This window comes from Pseudomyrmex gracilis, unplaced genomic scaffold (assembly GCF_002006095.1).
Source record: "Pseudomyrmex gracilis isolate BER0280 unplaced genomic scaffold, ASM200609v1 scaffold_3, whole genome shotgun sequence".
In the NCBI taxonomy this organism is placed as follows: domain Eukaryota; kingdom Metazoa; phylum Arthropoda; class Insecta; order Hymenoptera; family Formicidae; genus Pseudomyrmex; species Pseudomyrmex gracilis.
In genome coordinates this window covers 191,809-215,089 of record NW_018020587.1, presented here as the reverse complement: position 1 = coordinate 215,089, position 23,281 = coordinate 191,809, and the positions used below count along the sequence as shown (strand labels likewise).

The 23,281-nt window shown below is 31.0% G+C and overlaps 1 protein-coding gene across 4 annotated transcripts; it reads right to left on the bottom strand.

The window, feature by feature from the left end:
* Positions 1 to 292: 292 nt before the first annotated feature.
* LOC109855313 (patched domain-containing protein 3) lies at positions 293 to 23,281 on the bottom strand. Of its 4 annotated transcripts, none has more exons than XM_020429445.1 (9): positions 22,961 to 23,280; positions 10,159 to 10,432; positions 9,429 to 9,639; positions 9,109 to 9,297; positions 7,993 to 8,336; positions 5,880 to 6,080; positions 5,513 to 5,644; positions 4,594 to 4,907; positions 293 to 2,282 (listed from the first exon to the last, which is right to left on the bottom strand). In XM_020429445.1, the coding sequence occupies exons 2-9, from the start codon at positions 10,430 to 10,432 to the stop codon at positions 774 to 776; spliced, it is 3,174 nt and encodes a 1,057-aa protein (XP_020285034.1). In that variant the 5' UTR covers positions 22,961 to 23,280; the 3' UTR covers positions 293 to 773. The 4 variants fall into 4 exon arrangements, with proteins under 4 accessions (XP_020285034.1, XP_020285043.1, XP_020285051.1 ...); XM_020429454.1 differs by lacking the exon at positions 22,961 to 23,280 and adding an exon at positions 10,951 to 11,088; XM_020429462.1 differs by lacking the exon at positions 22,961 to 23,280 and having other exon boundaries at positions 9,429 to 9,607; positions 10,159 to 10,277.

Here is a 23,281-nt window from a genome sequence, read left to right as displayed (position 1 = left end):
TTGCTCCATATTTTCTGTTCCAAACCAATACTTAGATACGCAATTAAATTGAATCTTATAATATAAAAAATATTATTTAGAACAAATGCTGAAGAAAAATTATAAGTTTTTGAATAGATCCGGACAAACTTTTGCAGCTGCAAACAAAACGTTTCACTTTGTTTTAAGATTTAAACTTTAATTCTCAAAAAATTCAGCCTCCTGAAGCTAATAACTAATGTATAAAATGTAAAGATATTTTAATCTTGAATATATGTATACACACACACGCACACACACACACACACACACATTTTTGTTTTTCTTCTTGTTTCTTCCCAAATTAATTAATTCTTAAAGCTTAAAGTTTTTTTTATATTTTTTGAAGTTAGTTAATTTTCACGTTCTATTATACTATTTAGTATCAAAAATTGAATAAAAATTATATTTAAATCAAAAATAGTTTTTTAACATATAAAATACTTTTTAATATAAAATGAGAGCTATTGCTAATATAAGTGAGTATAGTTAATATTTTTCGAAGAGTAAATTTCATACAAGATTTGTTTGAACACTATATGTTTTTGTTAATTAAGTTAATAACTAATAACATACTGGCCATATATATGTTTACCATATATCAACATTTTCTATACAAGAATTTACAGTCTCTGTTACACAAAGTATTTTACACAATCGTTGCAGTATATCTAGCTTCAAAAGGCTGAATTTATGAGATTCATCTTTTCTTATTGCATCATATTATTTTTTTCACACTATTCCTTTCATTCGCTCTAAATAAAACGAAGTTCAGGTAAATGCCGCGTCGATGCTGGATATTGAAGATTGTGATAGGATCTGCTACGTCTGTAGTCTCGCGAAAATTGACTTGGATGACGGAAACCGCCATAAAGTCCTAAATGAGTGACCGTATGTCTACTATCTTCGCTGGATTCTTGATGTCGACAAGTGTCTTGCGTCACTACAGCGCCAGGATAATCCGGCGCTGGATGCACGGGTTCGCCGATCGTTGGCTCAAACTGCGACACACCGTATAGCACGCCAATAGATCGCCTCCATCCGTAACGTTGCTGCGTTTGCTGATCCTGTTGGTCCTGCTGCTGACGTCTTCTGCTTTGCGACGAACTGCTCTCTGTCGAATTACTGTCTTCGCTAGTGCCTAGTCCGGGATCTCTTTCTTCGAATGCCGTCATGCTAGTCGCGAGACTATCTTGCAATGGCTTGATAGCGTTTGCCGTGTAATAAACTAGATGGGGATGCGGGATCACGTAAGGCTGCGGCAACTTGTCCACCAGATCCTTTTCCTGTGTGCTATTCTTAGCGTTCTCCGCCTGACCGGCCTCGTTCAACGCGTTGCTGTCGTCACTGCAGCAAGCGCCAGGTCCGAAGAGAGACAGCAACACTGGCAGCAAAAACATACCGTGCATGGCGCCGATAAAGATCACCAGGAAAACCATTTTGAAGAACACGAGAAAAATGTAGGTGCCAGCTAGCAGAAGCGCCATCAAACCGAGTATCGTAGACGCAGCGCCCTGCACAATCGGCAGACCGAGGCTGTACAAGCTGTCCTTCACTCTGTCCTCCGGTCGCGGCTTCTTCGAGCTCATGTACGCATAGCAAATGTGCGCAGTGAAGTCGACGCTGAAGCCGATGCACATGATTAGATTGATCATAGAGATACTATCGAGGTTGACGTCCCACAGTGCCATATAACCAGCAACACCTAGCTCGATCGATACGATGCAGAAGGCAACCCATAAACAACAGAAGATGTTAGGAATGAAGATGAAGCTGATGAGCATCATGACAAGCGCGCCGAAGATCATGCACTGAATGCTAGTCGGTCGCACCAGCTCGAACTGATCGAAAAACACGAAGTACGGATGAAACACGCTAGCGTTCAGCGGCGATGCCTCGCAGATGCCACGCAGCTTTTTCACCATGTCCTTCTCTTGATTGGTGCCACTCACATTTACCGCCTGTATTAAAAACCGACTCGCGATGATTCTCTTGTTCATATTGTCGAATTTGACATCTAAAGAGAAAGAACTGCTTGATTGCAGCCATTCCTGTTTGAGCGTCTCAATAAAGCTATCTTCGTCATTGATAGTCAGATTCAAGTAATCTTGATTGTCCTCTACGTAAATGAGAAAACTGCGAAGCCAGCTCTCGGTGTAAATTGGTGCGCTGATGTATTCACTTGCCTCGAGACTTTTTGTCAAATTTTCCATTTGCTTCTGGATCATTGGATCACTATAATTGTACTCACCGGATACTATCACCTGAAAGACAAAAGAATGCGTGATTATATGTAAATTGATCTTTTCTTTAAATTACTTTTTCTGTAGTTAAAAGGTTTTATTATATTAAGTAGTTAACACGCATTTTATATATAAAATGTTTGTATGCTATTAATCGGGCGACTCTTTGTAACAATTAATTATAAAAAATAGCCATTTATTTCAAATGTCTTAAATGTATTTCAAATGTCTTATATATATATATATATATATATATATATATATATATATATATATATATTGTATATTTTATTATATATATACATTGTATAAATTTAATTCTCTTTTTTTATAAAACTCACATACATTCATAGATAGACAAATGGACAGACACACATTGCACCTATACGAACGAAAAAAAAGGTCATTACTGCAAGAAGTACACGGAAAAAAAAGTTTTGCTATTATATGGTTAGCAAAAAAAAATGGTTGACTCTACGAAATATTTTGTTTCATCAACAAAATGTTTTATTAGCGAAACAAAAATTTTAATAAACTTAACAAATGTTTTTTTGCTGGCCATATAGTAACTAATTTCTTGCTATTCTAGCAAATCTTTTTTTTCCGTGATATAACATCGTCGAGTGTAACATCCTTTTTGGAGATTCCTATGATATCTTTGTGTGAAAGTAATTTCGAGGAAGTATACCTCGAATAGCAGTCTACTATCTACAGTCGAATACTGGATTTGACAAAGATCTACGAGAAAAATGTTTTGTCACAATTGTGCAATTTGTTCGATCTCGATACGCTTAACGTGTATTTCGGCAAACATTTCACCTAAATTACGATAAATGCTATAAAGAATTCAACCGTGCCTCGAACGGTTGATTCTCGGTGAATGACGTTTCTGTACAGTCATCGGAATTCATCGACTCGTAACGTCGAGACGCTATTAATATTGCGAGGAAACGCGATAGTAATGCGCAAGACTGTCTTTGAGAAATGTACTTTCACTACAGTGTATAGTCGGACTAACGCAACGGAGAAAAAGATTTTTTCAGTAAAATTCTTGCTGCGTTTACGATTTTGCTTCGTTGTCAGGAGACTTCAACGCTGCGCAAAGAATTGCGCGGCATCGAAATCGCTCTCAAAAGAAAATTAATGCGTTATGAAACATAACATATAATTATCTAATTAAAGCAGTCACACAGAGGTCAGCAAGCGATTTTTTCGATTGATTTGAAATGTAATGTCTAACAATTATTTATATTATTTTATCATTATATAAAAATTATATTTTTATATAAAAGTATAAAAATAATTTTTTTAGAGAAATTTAATTAATAAAAAGAAGAATATTCATATAATACTATTAAATTGCTTAAGTTAAAATATATCTACTTTAAATGTATTTTAATAGTAACAAAATACAATAAAAATGTAAAATATTATTTATGTGTTTCTTATATTTGTGTCATAATAAAACAAAAATATATCTTATCATATACTGTAGCACGTTAAAAGAAGAAAATAAAAAGATGTTTGTGATTATAGATATTTTAGACTATATACTTAAATGTGTGTTAACTTCAATTCAAATATAAATAAACAGCGAGAGAGATGCATAAGGAAAAAGATTTTTTTAAATAAAACTAATTAGTTTTTCTTAAAAAAGAGAAACCGGTTGATCGGATCGTGATGTAACGTTTGCTTTTCTTGAAGTCCGCGCTAGCCAGCCAGAGAAAGTTGTTTGCACTATATGTTGTATCGAATCGAGAAGAGCACGTGACATAATTGCGCGATACTGGATTATGCGTTTCCGAGCATAACGCACTTTGTTCTTCCGATGTTTATCCTTTTTTGCGTTGTATAAGAGAATATTTCTCTGAGTTCTCTTTCGTTTTTGTTTGTTCCATACTTTTGGAAAACAGAATTTATCAAATATTGACATAGATCTTGAAACTTATATCGCAGCTTTGGATAAACCAATTGTAAACTTTTTCTAATGATTACTAAATATGATTACTAAGATAATATTTGCATAGTCAATGAAGTGTTATTAACAATTAAGATGTTGGAATACAAATATTACATGTGTACTTTGAACATTTTTATAGTTTTTACATACTATATTTTAAGAAATAGATAAGTAGACTTATATAAATATTAATGAACAAATAAATAAATAATAAGCTAAACCAGGTTTTAAAAAAGATTATGTAATAAAAGTTGGAATATGGTTATATATATATATATATATATATATATATATATATATGGAATATGGTTATATGTTGCGCGTGATTATGTTATAATTCTTGTAATTTTGTAATTGAAATATAAGACTTACTTGTATTCTATAAGGAAACTCTCTGAAATAAAAGTCTTCGCGATCATAAAAGATAATTGAGTAGGAATCCTCCTTGGAAAGTTTGCGTCGATCTAAACCTTCCTGAAGCGTTGTAAGCCCATAAAGTCCGCCAAGAAGGTAGCACATAAAAATGATAATAATAATCACTTTTACAGGACGACAATTTAACGCGACTGCCAGATAATCGCGGAACCAAGTCATGCATCCGTGTTCAGGATTGTCGATCGGATTATTGGGATCGACAGGATCAATTCCACCGGAGCACAGTGCTCTGTAGAACCACGATCGATGAGCTAAAATGTCATGTAAAATATCATACAACATTAATATTTGCACTCATATTATTATTATACAATAACTTCTAATTGTTGCGAAATACTTTATTGCATAACATATTTATTTTGATTCATGAGAAAGAAAGAAAGCAACTTCTTTTCGATATTCCATAGGTTTTACAAATAATTAATAGCAATATTTTAAAAATCGAGAAAAAAATAAAAAGAAAGCAAGCTTTTTCCATTATGTAATATTGTGATCTAACATTTAAAGGTATCCAAACGCGTAACGCATGTTGCTGCAACTTAACTTCGATGTCATGCAGACAAGATTTTAAGTACCAGTTTTTGAACGACGATAAATTGCGAAAAAGAAATAACATTTTATGCTCAAATTCATAAGAGATTAATAAGAAACTAATAATTATATAATACACAAATCACCATATATATATTAATTAATTTGAAATTAAATAAATGATAAAATATGTTTCTCATTCTAAAAGTATAATTATTAAATCAGTTTTATAAAATCAAAATATGATATTGTCTGAGATAAATTCTAATTACTAAAATAAATAAACAGTATTATTTTCTATAGATAAAAGAATTATAATACTTACTAGATTTGGATAAAGGCTCTACCTTACAGCAAATAATGCTGTGTAAATTTTTTTGTTCGCAATAACCACTGATTGCGACGCACCCACTGAAGAACGTTAGATGAAATAGGAAAGTAAAAACTACCGCAAAACCTGTAATATAGTTAAAGTTTAATTTGAAAAATATACAAATTAGAGTATATTTTAAACTTATTTTAGTTGATTAATATATATTTTATTATTACTTTTTTTTATACCGTTTTATTAATTATAACTTTTTTTATATAAACAAGAGTATCGAGATATCATTACTTTTTGATTATATTTTGTGTATGGAAAATAATAATAATATTCTAATATAATATTATAAATTATTCCAGCTTTTTACCTGAATAAGTGCAGAAAATCTGAACCGAAGGAAAAGGTGATAGAATGCCGATAAAAAAGGATATCATATCTGTTAAAGATGTGATTGTGATAGATACAGCAGCTTCACTCAATGTTGATGCCATCCTTTCCGGTACCGGTTTAGTGATGCTTGATCTTCTCCAGGCCGCTAACATGACAAAGGTATCGTCTATTCCTATTCCTGCAATAAAAGATCGCGAATTGAATGTTATGTTGTATAAGTATTTAGTAATCAAATATTTCAAATTTTAATTTGTTAATTTAAATATTTTTATTTTTGTTTTTCAGGTTAATTTAAAAAGAAAGGGAGCGGAGATTAAAACTGTTGGTTAAAGATTCAAAAATAGAAGTGAAGTTTAAAACTATGTATTTTGGAAATAAAATATTTTTTATCAAGAGATTTTTATTATACGTTAAGATATATGTATATTGTACAAAGAGAGAGAGAGAGAGAGAGAGAGAGGGAGAGAGAGATGTCCTTGTAATTAAAAAGAACATTAAAAAATGCAACATTTAAAACAACACCTTATTTTTTATCATTTTGAAATAATGAAAAAAATAAAAAACAAAAAAATGTACAATAGTCACTGCATAAGACATTGTGCAAAAAATTTTGTGAAAAATATTTTAGAATTCATCAAAATATTTTTGCGTTACAGTGTACATTGCATTTGAAAGTATTGTTTTGAAAACAATTTGAGTTATACATTTGATTGAATAAAACTATCTTTACTTCAGGCGTTGCAGCTCTATTTCGAGAAATTTAAATAAATCTTAAAAAGAGTTTTTTATCTTTTTTAAAAAGTTTTTTTATGTTTTTTAACAAACAAAATTAATTACATGTATACATATATATATATATATTTATATTGTAAATTTCTTGGCATATTATTGTATATTTCTTGGCATGTTATTGTATAATTTAAAATTTTTTATTTTTAGTTTTAAAAAGAAAAAGAATAAAGTTAATAATAAATTTTTCTAAGAAAAGTAAAATAATTGGTGTTTCCTACAAACACCAGTTGTTCTTCGGAAAGTCACTGCCGATCTTCTAAATAAATGTCACGATTGTCTGATATTGCGTCTAATTTCTTAGAGAGCATGAATAATAATAGAAGATAATATGTTCTTCAGAATAAGTTAAAACCACAGAACAATGCATTTTGCATATGCAGTAGAATCTTTGTCAAAACAGCTCTTACACGTGATTAATAAAGATGTATCATGCTCAAGTATGATGTATCATCGATTTAAAAATTTTTTTATATATACATATATTATAATTTCTCTTTAAAATTATAATTATAATACAATAAAGATATATTATTGCTTATTTACGCTTTTAAAACTTTAAATTGTGTTTTAAGTATACATGTGTACACACACACACACACATTTATATACCTATATTGTACATATATACACATACATGTTTTGTGTGTGTGTGTGTATTATATGTATTAATTTTAACTAATTTTTCTGATAGATACCTAGATGAAACTTGAGTAAATAATAATCACTTTGAGAGTAGCAATCAGTCGATTGCATTATAAATGAAGTCGTTATTATCGATAAAGACCAACTTTATTCGGTGTCGAACGCAGGCGAGCGCGACATCGAAAGGGAAAAGGAGACTTCCGCTTTTCACATAAATCACAGTTCGCTTATTTCGCTCGCACGAACCTGACAGAGCAAGTTAATGTGTTTATCGTTGAAAACATGTGTTTCTTAACGTAACGCGAAATTACGGCATCGTGTTGCAAAAAAGCCTTGTCATTTTCGTTGCTCAACTTACGCACTGTATTAATTTAAACGGTGATTGACAAATCTTCGAGTAAATACGATATAATCAAATATTCAGCAAGTTAAGAAAGCAAGTATGAAGAATTTAATAAAATCATGAAATTACTCAATTTTATCAATTTTTTATCATTTAAATCTATACTGATCGGTTTATATATCGTATATATATAAACCGATATATATATATACATACATGTGTGTGTGTGTGTGTGTATAAAACAAGTTTAAATTTTACAGAGTTGTACTATTTTAACATGCAAATTTTCCATGGCATATATATCAGAGTTTACCGATCATGAGAAACGGTGCCGCGAGATTGAGGCCGATGAAGTCGACTCCTAGATAGATGCACAGTCCAAAGGCGGCAACGGTCGCCATAGCGGCCGAAAGATTGCCCAGAAGACCGAGCCAGGGTTTACTGCGCACCCAGTCGGTCATCATGCATGTCACGACCGAGAAGAGGCCCATTATGATGAACGTGCTGGTGAAGTACGGCACGATCGTCTTTGTGTTGGCCTCCAGTTCCAGCTCAAGGGTCCTCGAGGCAAATCTCGCAATGCTGATGTGCTTAAACGCACCTCCGTCCTCGGCCTTGCCGACAACGTCCAGAAAAGCCTCTTCCCAAGCAGCACCGCTGAAATTAGAAGAACATCACATTAGAAAAAAATGAAATATTGAATATCATACTGTAAAAACATGCGTCGTTAATATTTTAAAACTATTGAGAAATGTACATGCACACTCAAGCTAAAATTATATGTGATTTCTTTTTTTCAAGATGCCTTTACACATTTCTATACCTAATACTTTTTGTACATCATATTAACACATACACACATTTATGTATAATATGTTAAATATATTCTTATATGATATGTTAAAAGAGAGAGAATATAATGAAATATATTTATATACATATATACATATATATATATATATATATATTTATATACATTTAATATATTTATATATTTTTTTTATTTATTGTTTGAGAAAATATGAAAATATTTAGATTTTAATAAAATAACTAAATGAAACTTTTAATGTTGGATGGATTCCGCGACTTGTTACATATGCAGCAAGAGATTGTCAATATATTTAATTTCGACATTCTACCGTCTTTAATGACAATGAGTAATCAGTATTATCAATAATCAGATATTTGTTATTTGCACGAATACTGCTGTAGCAATAGAGTGATTCAATTGAAATAACTAGTGCATGTAATGAATTAATGAGATATTATTTTTATTTAATAGTTATTATTTTTACTTATATAGTAGTATAAGTAGATTACATAGAGATTATATTTTAGTTTTTCGCGTATAACTTGACCACACTTGTTTCATAACATCAAGATTCTATATATTGACTGATTTCTCAACAAACATGATTGGTAAACTCACATTGCATCCTGTCGTGGACTGTCAACGGTGATGAAGTAGGCGAGTTGCACAGAGGGCACCGATTTTATAGTGTGATCCACAGGATTGAGAACGGTTCCGCCGAAGTACACAGGAAACAAATGACTATCCCACGTGAGCGGATTCAGGAACACTGGGAATGTTAGATTTAACTCTTGCGTTTCCACTTCTCTGAAAAATTTAAGATTTGATGTAAAAAAATTTTAGTATACATTTCTTTCTTCAAGTATCCTCGTTGATTTGAATTAAACAGAACTGATTAATTTTTACGCGCTATTAGTTATTATAATATTATTGCTTACTTCATTATAGGCTGTAGATTTAAGATGTCGTTGGTGAAACATTCGTTGAACCATCGCGCGCAAATTTGATTGTAAGTAAATTGCTCGCCGTCATACACTGCTGTAATGTTTCTAATGATCTGATCGAGGTCCGTCAGCTCTTCCCAAATCGCTTTTTTCAACATGTTCTGCCCGCCATCCTTGGGAATTATAATTACATGACCAAATCGGCCTGCGGCAGATGTAATTTAATTGTTAATTAGAAATAATAAACTACTACTCCGACAATAGCAAAACGGGAATTACTTTCTTACAACTACAACGGAAGAAACAAACTGGAAAACGGAATAAACTGGATAAAAAATTGATAGGTAGTCTACTTATGAAGATGCTGAACAGTATAAGAAAATCAAAAGGTTACAAGAAATTAATTTATAGCAGAGATCTCTTTTATGAAATTTAAAAAATGTTCAGGCTTAAGTTAAGAATGTTAAGTAAATTACTATTATTGAAAACATTTATAGTGAAGCATAAAGAAACAAAGTAAAGCTTGTTACAATATTACGAAAAAATGTGATGTTGTTATGTTATCTTTTGACATTTATTTTTTATGTTTTTCTCAAGCAATCTAGAAATTTAAGAAACATGTCACTTTATTTATGTCAACTTTTGAATTTTGGGTTTGTTAGATTTATAGATTTTTTCACGGACGAAAATCACAGCAAAAATAAATGAGCAATGAGTGCCTCACCTGGCCGAGTGATACGGCCGACATTGAACTGATGGCTATAATTGACCTTGAAGTACTGTTCAACTATCGCTCGTTCAGTTTTGCCGGGACCGTTGATAGGCGAGAAGAGATATTCTGGATCGATTTCGTAGTGTATCCTCTGATAGCCGGTGAAGCATATGCAAGCCAACAATATTGGCACGATTACAAAGTATCCGGGATGTCGACCGACAATCAGACCAACTTTATAAAACGTGCGGTTCAAGAAATCGTCGACGCATGTCAAATGCCACATCTGTGAAAATAAAAATAAGAAATTATTAATATGTTGAATCTCTCTAGTACATATGTTATTAGTTTATCAAAAACCATATAAAAAAAACCGAATTGAAAAAGCTCAATTATATATAATCTTAAAGAATTTAAGAAAAACAATATTTTTATACAAGAAAATTATTTTTTCCTTCATAAACAACAGCAATATTTTAATTATTGTTAACAAAGTTTAAACATAACCAATTTTACAATTGTTTAGTGAATTATATCTTAAATTGTATGTTTTTGTTTGAAATTAAAACGAGAGAAATCGTGCGGATGATGTTCAACAATTTTATTTTGTTAAAAAAAAATAAATGAAGATACAACTTTTAAGAATGAAAGATGGAACAATGTACTTAACTGTAAATGAAATTATAAAGAGCGATTGTGTTAAAATTTTGTAATAAAGGAAAAAGTGGTCCGTGCAAGTCAAATGATTATAGTTGACAGGAAGTAACCTTGCGTCTTATTGAGAAACAAAGCTTGGATAGTTACCGTGCTTGACACGTCTCTAATTGATTGTAAGAAACCGTGCGTTAAACACGTCTCACTCGTGGTAAGATTAGTCAAGCTTTTTTTTTATGGAACAGAAGAATTAAAGAAACACTAACAAAATAACACAAAATAATGTGAGAAAGAAACTTTTTTTTCTTTTTCTTCCGAAGTCGGTTGTTATGTCAATAATTTTCTTAGTAACCAAACAAAAAAAGAAATCCGGCTTTCTTAACGAAATTTGCGCATTCTCGTTAGCACGAGCGATTTAAAACAACTTCAGTTTCTTTCTTTACAGTTCTTCAAACAGTTTTAAAATATATATATGTTGTATATATATTTTAAGATATAAAAAAAATAATAAGTATAAATTCAATTTTTATCTAGAAAACCTTTAAAAAATGAAAAGTAAGAGAAGAAAGAATAAGATGTTATTTCTTATAAACAATTACTTAAATAGATTGTAGTTGGTGAATGTTTATAGTTATAGTGTAGAAAGCACTGTGTTTTATTCAACTTTGTAGTTCGTATATATATAAAATTTATATAAAAAAGAAATGCTTCAAACTGTCCAATTTATTTTTTGAATTTATTACACTTCACGCGCATAAATGCAAAGTAAGTAACAGAACATTCTTGAAAATATTAAAGATTCAACTTCTTGTACAGTTTGTTACACGCACAATGCAAAAAATGAGTCGCTCGTAAACTTTTTGCTTCTTCCCTCTCTTTTTTCTCTGTCGTTATTATTACGTAAATTTGTTATTTGCTCAAGTTGATGACTGGACCTCCCGACATAATAGCATAGCTCATTTATTTAATGGTCTTCAAAATAGAAATATACATACACGGAAACATCTGTTATCTACATGGCTGTCACAACAAGACATTGTTGAAGTGCGTACATTGTTCTTACATACGTAACTAAGTAAAGTTTAATTTTAATAATCCGAACATATCGATGTGATCTAAATTTTGAATATATTATGCATTAAAAATTAAAACTCTTTGAAATATAATAATTACAAAATTATATAAATGTATCACGAATATAAAATATGAATGTTTTTAAAAAACGTCGACATTTTACTCATATAATATTATTGATTTATTGAAAAATTCTGAGATATCGAGAAGTCTGAAATATTCATGGATAAATTAAAATATCTGATTTAAGTTTCTGATTTTATCTTTTGATTAACAAACAAAACACTAAAGGATTTGCACGCAAATATTTGGGAGATAATTGTTATTGAAATCATGTAAAATTGTTGTTAGACTTGACCTACATTGTTCAAGATTACGTGTATGACGTGCTGAAATGTCAATCAGATTACCATAGACTTTAAAAGCAAATCGATTGCTAAATTAACAATAGCGTTAGTCTGATTTCTTTATTGAACAATTTAAATGCAAAAATTTGTTTTTCTCTCTCTCTCTCTCTCTCTCTCTTTATCTCTCTCTCTTTCTGATATCTTCTCAATCTTATAACTTAAAAAATTCTTTAGCAATATATGATAAAAAAGTTGCAAACTTTAGTATAATATCTTCATTTACATAGACTGTTAAAAACCAGCTTAATTCGTTCATTATAATTATTTAAATATATTATGCACTGTTTTTATAATTTAACTATTGATTAAAATTCGATAAAATAAGTTTTTTAATAAAAAAGTATTCGCGTTCGAATACTTTCTTAATCTTTTGATTGAAACGGAACAATGTCTTAAATCTTTTGTTCTGTCACAAGCTTTTTTCATAATATGATGGTGCCCTCATAAGGGATTACATGACACAGCAAAGAAGGCTGATTCACCTTCGTCAGATTTTCATGCACGTTCGTCCTCTCACCTTGGACATTCAAGAAGCTTTTTAATTCACTTTGCGTCTGGTCGAAGAATAATGTGATAGCTATACTGGGCTTAATCATCGGGTATTAATTGAGTAAAATTTAAAAAGAGAAAAACTTCTTATAAAAAAAGCAAAATATAATTTCTTACAAGTATGAACAGGTGTGGGTGTGTGTACAAACATGTGTAAAATATTTCTTTCGGAATATTTGATTTTACTATTCATATAATATATCCGCAAGCGTAAAATTCTGAATTCATTGATTTGGCACAAAGTTACACAATTTCTTGTAATTATTACTCTAATATTGAAAACTTTTTCGTAAATGTTTGCATGAACTGTTTCCCGGCGGAAGAGTTTCATAAATCTCGGAAAACGTGGTACTAACCCGCAGTTTCGCGACACGATAGGGAATTACAGCAGCAAATACAGATCCACGCGTACAGAAAATAGTGGCGATCGACTTTCTAAAACCGTTCGATCCCTTCTCGTATTTTCCGCACATGTCACGTGGTATGTACGTATCATTAGCAAAAGCCATAGTATCGACCGCGATTGGCAAAGTTTAGAAGCCAGAACAGGCTCGCAATTTATTTATTTATTATTAAACGCAACGCGTTTTACAAAAAAAGTCATGTTAAAGCTATTGGGTAATTTCCATCTGCTGCACATTGCCGTCTTCTCGTTTTAAATACAATTGAATGACCTCGCGCAACAATTATTTTTGCTATATTGCCGTTTCGCAAGCATTGCTCGGCAACAGGTATACAGTATGTGTGTACACTTATATTTCTGTTACACAAAAACTAAATTTGTTATATTTTATAAAATTTCATCATATGTAGCTTGTGATAGTTATTGATATTGATAATGGAAGTCAAGATCTTTGAGCAGTCCTTTTATAAAAAAAATTGTCATTTCTTGAAACACATAGTATATGAACATAAATAGAAATAATTGTTTTTTCTTTTAAGTTGTTAAATAAATAAAACTAGAAAAAAATCTACCTATTTTCTACTAAATAATTTATAAATTTATATTAATAAGAGGTATGATAATAAGAGTCACACAAAATGGCAATAATACTCGTACAAAATAAATTCTATTTAGCAACAATCTGTTTTTAATAAATTGAATAAATTGCAATTGCATACGTAAATAAGTGTCAACAAAAAAGTTGGTCTTATCTCTTGTGTTATTAGTATTATCGTACTTTCCTCATAAACGAAAACTACTCTCAGCTACAGCGGAAGATCGAAGTGCACGCTGTTACGACAGATTATTATCTTTAGGTCACTAGAACACTCGTTATCTTCTTAATGTTTATGTTAGCAATTATAAAGCTAAAGAAAACTTAGCAAACTATATTATCAAGAATGACATGTATTCAATGTGTATATTAGAAAATCCGCAGAATCTAAAGCTCCTATTAAAATTCAAGACTTATTTTCTCTTTCAAGAAATTATGAAAGAAAATGCAACAGATGATTGTAAGAAAACTTGCCTGAAATTGCCTGAAAACTTGAAATAAGCAAATTCGCTTTCTTCAGCGCGTTGCCTATTTTATAAAACTTGTAAAAATAAAATAACGTCAGAGATTAACTGTAAAACATATACATGTGTCAATGCATAACAAAAAAAGAATTTAAAAAACATATGTTTATATGTCGTATTAATTGGTTCGATTACTTTTATTAATTAAAATAACTTTCTATTGCAAATAATTTTGCATACAACAATATACTTATGAAAGTTCTTGTAAAAAAATCATCGACTTGCTAAACCTGACGATTAATGAAAAATGATGTAACTTATTCTTGAAACGAAATGTAAATAAATGCTAAAACTGCCAAGTATATTTACGATTCACGTGTAGAATTTCAATTTCACGGAGCGCGCGCCCAAAACATATACATGAAGAAATCTATAAAAATTATATATGTGATTATATCATTTATTACTCAATATTTTACTAAATAATTTATCTTTTTATTTTAGTAACTGAAACAAATGTTAGGAACAAATTGTTTTGGTTTTTAGCGTTATAATCTTTGTACTTACACAAATGTGACTTTCAGTTGTGTTTTCTTAATATTATTATAATAATAGTCAATGAACAACACAGATAGAGAGAGACAGACATACACATACACACATACACACACATTTGTCGGGAATGAAATTATACCAATAAAAAAAACTCGTGGCTCTTAGGGAAAGTATATATTCAAGCGTAAGAATGATTACTTCCTGAAGAACCGAAGAGTTAAGAGAATACGTTCAAATAACTGAAAGTAAGTCAGTGAACGAACTTTTAATTAAATATACTATTTATTTTCCACTTTTGTACACTTTCTTTTTTTATATTTATTTGTGTGTGACATAAAATTTTACTATTTCATATAACATACATAACGCAAATATGTGGCAAATATACGACTGTGTTTCTTTTTTTTTCAAATATTTTTATATTATATTATTTCAAAATATAAAAAACATATTTCCAGAGATATTGATTATTAAATAAGATAATAATTATTAAATGATAATCAAAATATCTTCAGAAAATACAGTTAATTGTCAATAATCTATTAGTATTCATAGTTGTTTTATTATTGACAAGACCTGATTGTCGCAATATTTCACGTTTGTAAACAACATTCAGAGTTTGCGCAAACGCCAAGCAACACACTGAATACGCGACTCCGTACACATAAGTGTTCTACACGCGTCGTCGTAATTTGTTGTGTCGTAAGTTTTGCAGCTAATATATAATTCTATACGCGAAACACATACTATATAAAATATTCATTATTATCCAATCTCGCTAATAATGAATGTTAATAATTTGTCTTGCGTGTGTGTCATCTGTTTTTCTTTTCGTATATTGTAATTTCTCTGTGTAATGTTATAATTTTTACCGCTGATATTATTTATACGCTTAGTGTTTATTAATAATCACTTTAACTGTTTACAATTTATCATTCACAATCAATTATATCAATTAGTGACAAAGTAAATGACGTTCTTTTTCGCGAGCAACATTCTCGTTTGTCGCAATCTCATGGCAAGATTAGCAGCCTCGGCTTCCCTTGTCTTTTTCTCAAATACCTTTCACGTATATACACGAGCGAGTACACACATTATTACGCAGGTGCGTAAATGCGCACGCACGTGCCTAAGAACGGACATATATTATATACTGCTGCGCGATTTTTCTACCTTAACGATAAGCAAGTGCAGCGTGTCGACGTGAAAGTATGCCGTGACTAAGGAGAGAATTTTCCATTTCGTTATTTACAAGCGCAGCACTTTCGTTCTTCTTGCGCGTCGCGGTTACGACACGACCCTTTCTAAATGTCCTTCACCCTCGCCTTATTCTTCTCTTTTTACGAGAATGCACTTTTCTCGCAAATGTATTGGAGAAAGCATGATAGAGAAATATATTTGTTTTATATCTTTATATAACATTAACGTTTTACATACAATTAGTTTGGTAAATTGGTTTTTATATTGCAAGTTTTTTTTCAATTTTGAACATCCTCTACAGGTTCACAAAAATCTCAACAAAATTTCTTGTTACATCAAATTGTTTGAAAAGTCGAATTTTTAGAAAGTCATCAAGTTTTAACCGTGAAGTCAGCAAAATTTTACATTAAAAGTTTATGATTTTTTTTTTCAATTCTTGAAAATGATAATACTTTTATGGAGCTTACATAAATAACAATGACATAATTTAGTGAATCACGATTCCATGAAATAATTATGTAAAAGTGGCCTGCTTTATATAATAAATAAATTCTCCGGCATATTTCCTTATAGGTAGCAAACAACTTCATTTTGATCCCGGATATACATTACGCAAAACGAAAGCGAGAGTGACACATGACACAGCTGTTGTATCCAAAAAAAAATGGTTGGCATGCAATTGAGATGCGGCATTAGTAATAAAATTACGTACTCGAGATACTTGAAGAGTGCTCCGAATATAAAACTTGCTAACTTGTTTATCTAATAAGTGTGAATTTTTTAAAGTCGATTTTTGGTGCAATTATGGCATCCCCCTCCCCAACTCGCAATTGGTGCGACAACAACAATTTTTATTATGCATTGTAAAGCATCGAGTAGATTGTTGTTTGCAACATTTTAGTTAAAATATTTTGTTTTAAATTTTATCTTATAAAAAACTTGATACATTTGTTTATGTATACCACGTGTGAAAACAATTCACGTGCATATTACGCTATTAAATTAAGGCGTTAAAAACATGCATAAAAACACATGCGCTACACATCAAACTTAGAAATTCGCTTTTTGATGCTAGTATTTGATATCAAACTTGAACTAAAATCTTGATATTTATTCATGTGAAATGTCGCAAGAGCGAAAGGTAGATTCATGATTTTGTAGTAACATGTTCTTCAAGATATTTTTATCCTTCATTATACAGACAAGACGTTGTGATGAAATTAATTACATCTATACTAAAATGTAAATATGCTTAATAAAACCTAAAATTCAATTAAATAAAACATGAAAATTTTTTCTATAAAAAAGATGTTGCAGAAAAAAAGAACTGATAACAATTCCATCTAATATATATATATATATATATATATATATCTTGAAATACGTGATTTGATTTCTCTCTTCTTACTCGTTTTTTTTTCAAAACCAACATTGGGAACATATTTTTCCTTAAATTTTCATCTTGTGGATGCTAACTTTAAAAACTACAATTCTTAGGAACACAAAACAAGAACGTGACGGAGAATCAGTCAGCGCAAATCAGTTTACACTAAAATAGAAAGTCACGTACGGGGACGTGAGAAGAGCGACATATTTAGTCGAATTATTGCAGTTTTTAAATGCTTTAGATATGACATATAATTAAAGTTTTTAAAAGTAAAGATTCGTTTTAAAAAAATGCCAAATCATCTTACATTTTTATTAAGCGTAAATTAATAAAACTCAATCATCGGTTGAAAAAAAAAATAGACCGACGTAGCAATTATATTATTATTTATTATTCTATCATTTACAAAATAAGTTGCAAGAATCACATCAGAATTTTATATTTATAATAAAAATAAACACTTAATCACATTTAGAAAAAATTAAATATTAAAGATAAATCTTATACCATTCTAGAAATGCAAAATAAGTTGCAAATGGCAATACATGAGATTCGCGCTATATTATAAATATACACGTTCCGTTAACTCTCTCTCTCTCTCTCTCTCTCTCTCTCTCTCTCTCTCTTTTATTTATCTCGTTGTTCTTTGACAGCGAAAGGGTTACGCGCGTGACAATGTTATACAGCTTGATCTTTTTTTCTTTAAAGCCGTGAACTGTTGCAAAACCGTATGGCTCGTCCATCATTGCAAATGATCGCTACGGAAAGGGAATTAGGACAAGGTTAGGCTGCGTTTCTTAAAACGGCGTACGTAAATCAAGCTTTTATAATCTACTAGCGTATGTTGAGCATATTTCTATAAAGTGCGTTATTGTGAGCACGCGGACGCGACAAAATACTGGTGCACGGTCTAGAGCATCTATAACGTCATGGATTACTGTGTGACAAGTAATGTTTATTGATACTTCAAACTGACATATATTTGGAAGCTTTGTGTTGTACACCAATTTTCGAAAAAGTAACACATTTATGCCAATTTGTGTAAATACATATTACTTTATACATATTGTTAAAATCTTTTATCGTCAGTTACAAGTTTGGTATGTTATTTAATTAATATATATTGTAACTTCTCTCGTTATTTAAAAATATATTTTTTTAAATATATTATAAACTATTATTTATAAAACATAAAAAAATACATACAATTGTGTAAATTAAAGAAAAAAATATATAAAACTCTGTGTATTTAAATAAAATAAGACTCTCAACTATCTAATCCAAATAATATATTTTATTATAATATAGATATTGTAAAGATCTAAAGCTAGAGAAAGATGCGTCTGATATTGAGAAAATAAATTCAATAAATAATAATTACTCATTAAGAACTACAAGTAGCTCTATTCAGTCCTTTTCTTGTATTTATTTCTATAATATATATATTCACATTTTTTGATAATAGTGTTAAGTTTGAAATTTATATTCCACATCATAAATGTATTTATAAAAAATTAATGAAAATAATGTTTATGGTAGTAATAACAAAGAGAGAAAAAGAATATTTTGTTTATCAATATAGTAATATTATTACTATTATTATTATTATTATTATTATTATTATTATTATTATTATTATTATCATCATCATCATCATTATTATTTAGGACAGTGATATAATTATAAAGATATTTATCAAGCACTTCATTAAGAGTCTCACTTCAGGATAATAGCATAATAAGCGAATCTTTAATCGCCTTATCTTGGCGCAAAAAAAAATTCTTTCAGAGGCACTTGTACTTGCTAAGAAAAAAATTGACGCTCCGGTTGCTTCACACGCGAGAGTGAATGATGCTACTCTCTACACACTTGATGAACTTTATTACCGTGACATAAATCTATAATACGCAATACGCGTGTATGATCACTATCAGTCTGTAAAATCAAACAAATATAAAGTCTAGACCCTACAAAAGCATAGAAAATAAAGTCAAGGAAAACGAGAAAAAAATTATATAAAATGAAAATAGTTTCATACCGTATATCTTTTTAAAAAGGTAATCAGTTTTTTGTAACTTAATTTTTATTAAAATTATTTTTCAGAGTATGTTTCGAGATGTCAAGTTCTTGATTTTTTAAGACTAACCATAAGCATGACTTTTATTTCTTTACGCAATCTTTCAATTGTTTGATTATTAGAAGCATATTTTGGACGTTAGAGTGGATATTGACTTGTCAACATTTAACAATTTCCTCTTGACATTCTTTTTTGTGGTTTTATCTTTATGGGACTTATGTATTATTTTTTATATAATATTTTTAGTTTTTAAATCATTATGTATCTTATGTGTTTTGAACCAGTTATTTTCTTACTAATTTGTTTAGTTAAAAATAACTTCTTCATTAATGTACGTTATTAGAAAGACGGACTACTTGTAAAAAAGTAAATATTTACAAGTCTGGGTTGTATAACAGAATGTAAAATGTTTGTGAACTTGGTGTAAATATTGATGTAAATATTTTATATATTTTAATTGTAAATAGTGACATCGAAAAGATCGTTGCTGCTAAGAGAACGTCAGATTTTGTTGCAATCTTCTTCAACTTAAATATATACAAAAATAATAATACGTTAAAAGAGATTAGAATTAAAATTCTATGTAATATAAAATTATCTTTTGCATTTGATATGTTTTTTCAAATAATCAAACCAAAATTTGCGGGACAAAGGTCTCCTTATGGCGAAAATAAAACCGAAGTCACCGTACGTCGAGAATATGATTTGACTCATCAACTTGAATTATTATCGAATTGAGTAATGAGACATGACATTTTCATGTCGAGTGCAACGCAGTGCAATGCGCTATAGTAGTCTCTGGATCGTTCGCTCGATTTCTTCCGTCGAAACGACCGGCTACTGTCGGCGCGCGCAGCCGCATGCTTTCAAACCGGAAGAGATATCTGCGGAGTGTTTAATTTATCGGTTACGGAGGATCGACTGGCGACGTCGGCGCACGCGATGGGCCGGACAATCGCCTCTCTCTTTATTCAACACCCGCGCGCGGTTACTTTCCTTTAAACAGATTGCATAAGTATATCTTTTGGTCCATACGCGTATTGCCAAGGCGTTCAAAAATGTTATTCGCCAGATCTGCGCGGTTACGGAGAGGAATGAATTCTTATGCGTGTGTGCGCTCGTGAGAGCATAAGTTCGTAACTATCGATAATCTAGCAAAGAAACAGAGTTAATTGCGCTTAAGATATTTGCCGTGATTGTGTTTAAATATGATAATATACGCACTGTAATTACAGTATATTTTGAATATTTTGTATTAAAAGTTCGTCAGAAAGATCGTAGATTTAATCAGAAACTTAATTTGGAGTGTATGTATAAATAATTTATTTAAATCAATATTGAAAGTTTTGCAAGACATTTTTATAGAGGTTTTTCTGTCTCTCTTTCTTCCTCTCTCTCTCTCTCTCTCTCTCTCTCCGGTAATTTTTTCGACGAAAACAGATCGACGAAGGCCCTCGCGAACATCAGCGTGTCCCCTTGCATGTACGTATTTGCCGATGCGTCAGTAATGTGCAATTCCCTACCGACCCTCCGAGGTCAACAATTTGTTACGGGAACGGGGATGTTCAAGGAACATGTCACAACAGCGCGCAGTTGATTGACCCGTTGTTGGAGAGCGATACTTTTTCTCTGTGAGTCCGAACTGCTTCGGCTCAGCGTTACGACATACAGTTTGCGACCGGAATAAGATAATACGTGACGTAAATGTGTTATTTGTCACTTAACGTGGAGTCCGCATTTGCAAATGGCAACTACCATTTCCCGATTACTTCACATTTGGATGCCTTGTTAAGCAGACACGTGACATTATAAAACAACTCTAACAATTACATCGATCATAGTTTTAATAAACTTACAGTACACTAATCTAATTATAATCTCGCGATATGTGTTTCAACTGAAGATTTTAGAAAGTTTTGAGAAACTTTATATAATAACACAAGTTTTGAGAAACTTTATATAATAACACAAGTTTTGAAAAACTTTATATAATAACACAAATAGTATTACAAAAAAACCAATAAAAAGAAAATAAGTTTATTGCAAAGATTTTGATAGAAGATTTATAGATTTCCTGTAAATTCTCTGTTTCGTGTATCCTTGACTCGGCGAGATTTTAATTTTACGCATTCTGCGATGTGCACACTGCCGCTTTTAGAAAGTCCAACTTCTACGTATTCTCAAAGTGACGTTTCCCATCATAGAGTTGTCCCTTACTTTATTGTTTAGGAACGGTACAATAGCCCTTAATAAGATAATAAGTGGCTTCGAGGCAGTGAGTTAATACGAAAGCGAGTCGGCGACAGAGGGCTGCTTGTAACGCAGCCGGTAAACGATGACTAAGTCTTGCACCAAACTGCGTGGGCATAACATAATCCTAGTAACAAAAGCGCTTCCTATTTACACCGCGAGCACTCACCGAGCATTCTTCCGTGATTACAGTCGTTTTAACAAGGAAGTACGCGAGCTTCGTACTTGCAATCGTTAGCCCTCTAAACTTGATAATGCAATTCTATAAAACGTGACAGATTTTTCGCCGTTCTGAACTCTTTGATTTATCTTTATAAAATATAAAATGTAATAGTGTTTTTGCAAACCATAGAGTTGAAAATTAATTTAATGATTATCGAGTTAATATTATTAAGATTAAGCATGCAAAATCGAATATTTTTCCTTCCGGTTGCATCAAGAATACAGCCCTGCCGTGTTGTGTAATTTCTAACAAACGTTACGGGCTGTTTGTAATGGACATTATGAGTTACTTAAGCGCCACCATTACCGAGAGTACAAAAAGACTCGTACGAGAGAGAGAGAGAGAGAGAGAGAGAGAGAGAGAGAGAGANGAGAGAGAGAGAGAGAGAGAGAGAGAGAGAGAGAGAGAGAAAGAGAGAGAGAGAGAGAGAGATTAATTGCGTTTTATTAATTATCTTACAATAAGACTTTCTGCGTTTTCCTTTCCTGTACTTTCTACGATTATTTCTATTCTACTTTCTCTCTTCAAAAAGCGAGAGTATATAGATTTTATCACATAAATTTCAAAAGAAATAAAAACACGTAATTATATAATTAAAAACAAGGAAGTGCTATAAAGTGCGTAAACTGTTATTTCATTAAATATTAATGCTATATATATAAGTAAATACTTTTATTTATTTAAGTTAAAAATACTTTGTTTTTTATTATTATTTACGTTGCAAAAGAACTAAAAATATATTTATAAAAATTAAAAAATTAATGTTTTATGCAAAAAATATTTTCTTTTCTATATGTGCATACATATATTTAAACGAAAAAAATTAATAAAAAGAGTAAAGAGTTCAGCGCAGAATCCGGAAAGAGAAAGCATAAGAGAAGAGTTTACAATTTATCCGTATGCATTTTCAATCGCGGAAATGCAAAATCAATATTTATTCTCCATATGTAATCATCAATCAGCTAATGATAATTACCTTGCTTCTCAATTCAATTGAAAGAACCTTAAAACCTCAACAAACTCACACACTTTATCACCATCTATTAAAATACGACAAAATTTAAACTAAGAAAACTTTTATTTTTTTATTTTATTTTTACGGTAACACTTTTTCGCGTGTCTCTCTCGTGTTCTGTCGAACTGATAGGTCAGGAAGCGCGGCACGTCTTTCACCTGCACGTCTTCGTCCGTTCGCGTGTCATGATCGACGATCGAAATTCAAACGAGGCCAACAGAAAAGAGCTGGTCGAACGTTGTCGCAAGGAAGCGGGATTCAAACTGCTCGACGTGCCGCTCG